At 51.7% G+C, this 5825-nt stretch overlaps 2 protein-coding genes across 2 annotated transcripts in view; one reads left to right on the top strand and one right to left on the bottom strand.

The window, feature by feature from the left end:
• LOC136459346 (uncharacterized) overlaps positions 1–3409 on the bottom strand; it is a 17701-nt gene extending 14292 nt beyond the window's left edge. The window contains exon 1 of the mRNA XM_066459211.1: positions 2842–3409. Within this exon, the coding sequence (XP_066315308.1) occupies positions 2842–3360 (519 nt within the window). The 5' untranslated portion in view covers positions 3361–3409. The remainder of the gene's footprint in view (positions 1–2841) is intronic.
• Positions 3410–4108: 699 nt separating this feature from the next.
• LOC136459345 (uncharacterized) lies at positions 4109–5495 on the top strand. Its single transcript, XM_066459210.1, has one exon. It carries the CDS (start codon positions 4158–4160, stop codon positions 5304–5306), a length of 1149 nt encoding a protein of 382 aa, XP_066315307.1. The 5' UTR covers positions 4109–4157; the 3' UTR covers positions 5307–5495.
• Positions 5496–5825: the final 330 nt, after the last annotated feature.

Raw genomic sequence — 5825 nt, 5'->3', positions numbered from 1 at the left:
CCTCTTGTAACTATAAAAGGAGGTAGCCAGGGCCATTTCTGGGGGGGGGGGGCGGAAGGACAAACACACCGATAGAATCACGCACTTCCACGCTGCTTGGGAGCAACGTCCCAAGCAGTTCGCACCACCCTCGCCGAGACCTGGGGCTAGCTCCCTCTCTCACTCAGCTTGTAACCCCCTACCACGAGCACTCCGGTGCAAGGAATACAAGATCAATCTCTCAGACTGGACGTAGGGCCTCGACTGCCCGAACCAGTATAAACCTTGTGTCTCTTTGCATCACCATCCGGGATTAGGAACACGCAGTACAAATTCACTCGTTGGTTGAGGGACCCCCGGTTCCAAAACACCGACACCCCTATAAGGTCTCAAAGAGTTAGAAAATCAGCTATTCCTACTGATTATAAAGTGTACAACACTGAGGAATTTTAAATGGAGGATGATTCCACCTCATTTGAAGAAGCCATGAGAAGTGATTATTCATCAAAGTGGCTTGAGACCATGGAAGATGAAATAAAATATATGAATGCTAATAAAGTTTGAGACTCGAAAATAATTCCTAAAGGAGCCAAAACAGTAGGCTGCAAATGGGTCTACAAAACAAAACTTGACTCTCAAGGGAATATAGAGAGATATAAAGCACGACTTGTGGCAAAAGGCTTTATGCAAAGAGAAGGGATTGATTATAATAAGACATTTTCTCCAGTCTTATATAAGGATTCCTTCCGAATCATAATGACATTAGTGGCACATTACGATTTAGAATTACATCAGATGGATGTAAAGACGGCATTTCTCAACGGGGACTTGGAGGAACCGAAAGATTTTATCATAGAAGGAAAAGAACGAATGGGATGTCGCCTAAAGAAATCCATTTATGGATTAAAACAAGCTTCAAGACAATGGTACTTGAAGTTTGATCAGAAAATAAGGAATTTTGGGTTTAAAGAGAATGTAGAGGACAATTGTGTCTATACAAAGTTTAAGAATGGGAAGTTTATCTTCCTTGTCCTGTATGTGGATGATATTTTACTTACTAGTAGTGATGTCAGTCTACTACTGGAGACAAAGAAGTTTTTGTCCTCAAAATTTGATATGAAAGATCTTGGTGAAGCTTCGTTCGTTCTAGGGATCGAGATTCACCGAGATAGAAGTAAAGGGGTATTGGGACTGTCACAAAAGACATACGTAGAAAAGATCTTAAAGAAATTCAGTATGCACAAATGTAGTCCCTCACCTGCTCCTATAGTCAAGGGCAACAGATATGGGGATTTTCAATGCCCCAGGAACCAATATGAGATCGATCAAATGAAAGTGGTTCCATATGCTTCAGCTGTCGGAAGCTTGCAATATGCTCAAGTATGCACGCGCCCTGACTTGGCATTTGTTACCGGATTACTTGGCAGATTCCAGAACAATCCTAGAACAGAACACTGAAAATTGGTAAAGAAAGTCTTGCGTTATTCGCAAGGAACGAAAGGCCTCATGATGACGTATAGAAGATCTGATTCACTCCATATAGTGGGATATTCAGATTCTGATTATGCGGGAGATGATAGAAAATTCACATCTGGATATGTATTCACTCTCGCAGGAGAAGCTATTTCATGGAAAAGCTCAAAACAAACCGTCACTACATCGTCCACAATGTATGCCGAGTTTGTAGCGTGTTATGAGGCAACGGAGCAGGTGAACTGGCTAAAGAAGTCCATACCCGGTTTGAAGGTGGTTGACATCTATAGACCACTTAAGTTATAGTGCGATAATAATCCGGCAGTACAGTATGTTCACAACAATAAGTCAAGTAGTGCTGCCAAATAAATTGACATAAAGTATTATGTTGTAAAAGATAAAGTCCGGGACCAAGTTATAAGTCTTGAGCATATAAGTACCGAAAAGATGCTCGCGGATCCACTTACAAAAGGCTTACCACCCAACGTGTTTAGAGAACATGTAGCCGGCATGAGTTTAAGGAAAAGTCTATAATTCCTGGATAAAAGAAGGCCCAAAGATAAGTATCTATTTCAGAACAGAGTGGTGTGTTGTAGCTGTTAAATCTATCGGCAATGGACCGTGACGATGAGACATGCTCTATGCGCTAATCTATAATGGAATGAACAAAAGTAAATGACATAAAAGTAAAAGATGGAAAAAGATCAAGGATGAGATTGTTAGATTGATCTCTAATCCTAACTGGACCCAACGGCCCAGTTGGGTCTTTGATTCGCGCCCTGATCGGGGGCACTCAGCCCACCATGGTTGGAGGGCCCCTGTCACACTGCGCTATAAAAAGAGGTGAGAGCCGACGACTCTTATGATGAGGTTGACCTGAGCCGAGCTCGCAAACGACACCAAAACCCTAATCCGATCTAGAGGGCGCGCAGCCAGTGACGGGAGAGGTGAGGGCCGGCGGCTCTTATGATGAGGTTGACCTGAGCCGAGCTCCCAACCGAAACCAAAACCCTAATCCGGTCTAGAGGGCGCGCAGCCAGTGACGGGAAGCCACCAGCCGCGCCGCCACCGGACTCCACTGTCTTCACCGCCGGTCGCCACCGCGCATCAACGACGCCATCTTCACCGACCGTCGCTGTCCTAGCGCAGACTACATCAGCGAACGTGATGGCGTCCACTGAACCCAATCCCTGTGTGATGTTAGGTTCAACACCTTCTCCGTGTCCTCTCTGTCTCTCTTGTTCTACATCTATTAGGATAAACTGCGTCCTTTATCCCGTATAGAATCACTCTACCGGCTAGATCCAGTGATCCTACGGTTCTAACATTCATTTCATCTAATTCTTAGTGGCTACCCATGCGCTTGGATATTTCCGAGAGTTCACTAACCTCCGGCTTGGAGAAGCAGCCGACGCTTCCATTGATGGGGTTAGCGGCCTCGACGACTTCGATTACGACGTTAGTGGTGCCGGGCAGCTCGGGAGGGCCAGCATCCAGGAGGATGTGGACGGAGTCGAACACGTCGAGGCGCCTGAGCCGCGCGTTGGCGACGCTGGCGGTGCGCACCAGGTCCTGCACGGTGGCGGCGGAGCGGATGAGCCCCACGACCTCCGCCTCGATGAGCGCGTCGCGGGTCTTGGTGTTGCCTTTGATGATAACGTCGTGGACGCGGATGCCAACGGGGTCTTCCGACAGCCGCCGGAACACCGCCTCCAACTTCTCTCTCGCCGCTGCTTCCGCCGCCTCCCCGTCCAGCTCCTCCTCTTCATCCTCGTACTCCACGTCAGCAGCATCCGCATTGGGTTCCCCGTGGTCAGGGTACGCGGGTGCCTCGACGGATTCGCCAGCGGCCTCGTCGGGTACAGGGTTTGGGTCTTGATCGGCGGCAGAATCCGCCGCGACCGCCATGGCTGGCTGGGGTTTGAGGGGAACAGTACGATTGTGCGAAGGGAATCGTTCCTCGGCACTTCGGCAGTGGGATGGAATGCGGGTTTTAGGTTCTTGTGGCTCTATGCTACTAGAAGGCCCATTTGCATTTGCTTATGGGCCTCATCTATCGGATAACCTTTCGGCCAGCATGGCCCGAAGTTCAGACCAGGCCTGTGATACGCACAAAATCAAGGATGGAAATGAAACTACCCTAAATAAAATAACCACCATTTTAGCAACTAAACTCTCTCCTGCCTCTAGCATAAACTTTGAATCTTTTCGTACATTTGTTTTTGGTTGAAATAGAGGATTCCGCTGAAAGTTGGAAATTTGGAATTCAAAGTTGCCACAAAAAAATTAGGAGAAGGTTAAACATGACAGTCGTTGGAAGTTCAAACAACAATTGTTCATACGCGAAGAGAAGGACTAGCGGGGGGACGGCACCACAGTCCACGAGGGCGCCGTGGGATCCAATTGGCACGATCGTCTCCTTCCTTTCGGTCGGCAACCTCCGCCATTAAGAAGCTCTCGAGCACAATCACGGGGAGTGAGCAAAGGAGCTCTGACACGCCACCATCCGCGACGCTACAGCCCAACCGCCCCTCTACTCTCCTACTTTTCGCAGAAAAGCTTGCGTCGGCGGTATCGGCTCAACGGCTTGGCTACAGTCTTCGCGTGAACTTTAAACGTCCCTGGCCGCCACCTAGCATATGCCGGCGACGCATGCTCACGCACAGTAGTTACAGTTCTGCTCCGTCTAGCCCGCGTCGTAATCCATGGATCATATCATCGCCAAGCGCACCACGGAGAGCGAGTGCAACAATGCCGACGGGCAGCCGCCACCGCTGCTCGACTCGCCGCTGCCCACGCCTCGCCGGTCGTGCACCTCTGTCGACGCGTTACGAACGCGCTGCCGCCGCGACGCGTCGCCGCTGCGGACGCAGGTGCCGTTCTCCTGGGAGAGCTCCCCGGGCGTGCCCAAGAACAGCGCGTGCAGCAGGGACGACATGCACAAGAAGGCGCAGGCGATGATGCCGCCGCCGAGGCCGCCGCCCGGGCGCCTGCTACAGCCGTACCTCGCCAGGAACTTGTACTACGGCAACACGAGCGAGGCGAGCAGCGACGACGACGACGACGACAGGTCCTTCTCCGACGCTCTGGACAAGATCTCCTCGCCCGAGCCGACCGGCTCGTTCGACCGGGTCACGTCGAAGCGCTTCGAGGACATCTTCGTCGGCCGCACCGCGAGCTTCGCCAAGGACCGGACCCGACACCCTGGCGCGGAAGCCACCGACTTGTCGGCCTCGGGCAGGCGTCCAAGACAACCGCGTCGGGGCAGCACGCGCCGCAGCCACGACGAGGACCGTGACCGTCGGTGGACGCCTAGGCTCCTCAACGACAACGTCCCCATGCAACTGATGCAACGGATCAAAATGGATGCAGACGCCGAGGAGATGACCCCAAGAGCCTGTGGCCTCATGGTGTTCTTCCCCTGGAGCGCAAAGCCGGCGGTATGCGGGTTCAGGAGCCCGGTGGCGCAGCACGCGACGACGACTCGCGCCAGAGCCGAGGTGCCTTCACCTTCGCACAGTCGCAGGGTCACCACCACCCTGCGCGATGTCATCAAGGAAGATAGCCAAGCCGTTAGCAGCGACATGCCGCAGCCGCGTGGAGAAAAGAAGAGGGGCCGCGACCGCGACGACTCGCCGAGCCGTCGATGGGGCGTGTCGTCGTTGCTTGACACGAGCAAGAAGTACTGCACTGACGCCCGGAAGGCTCTGAGCAAGCTCTCCATCGGACTAGGAGCGGACGGCGGCAGCCCCAGGGTTAGCGGCGACAACAGGAGCGGCAAGCTGCACGGTGGTTTCTCATCAACGCCGGCGACGCCTGTAAAGCTGACGCAGCTGAAGGCTAACAGAAACTGAGGTGGCTTGAGTGCAGAAATTCTCTGCACATATAGGTATGCACATTCTATGATCTGATGTCCTGATAGATAAAATAAATAAAGAGTATACTGTATATTTAATTTGTGACGTCTGGTGAGTAATCCTATTACTGTTGGGGTAATGTGCAAAAACTGTCATTTTAGACTGTTATTAGTTATTATCCGATCATAAAAAATGTAAGGGGATACCTCGTTTCTTCGTCCCTTGTACAGTACATGATCATTGATATACTCATATCAAGGTGGTGGGCCAGAGCAGCTAGTTTTTGGCAAAACCGCCCTTTGTCGGGGACCAATACTCAGATATCCGAAGAGGATGAGCTAATAACCATCAACATTGATTTATCCGAGTAGTCAAGAGCGCGACTACAACTACAACCGATCCCTAGGTGCGCAAGCTCCGCCTCGCCCGACATCAAGGCCGCGGGCTCCGCCTCGTCCGACCTCTGAGGGCTGGCTCTGCCTCGCCCTACCTCTAAGGGCGGGCTCCGCCTCGCCC

The sequence above is a fragment of the Miscanthus floridulus genome, chromosome 6 (assembly GCF_019320115.1).
Source record: "Miscanthus floridulus cultivar M001 chromosome 6, ASM1932011v1, whole genome shotgun sequence".
Taxonomy (NCBI): Eukaryota; Viridiplantae; Streptophyta; class Magnoliopsida; order Poales; family Poaceae; genus Miscanthus; species Miscanthus floridulus.
The sequence above is the reverse complement of the archived record's forward strand: the minus strand, read 5'-3'. Positions and strand labels throughout refer to the sequence as shown.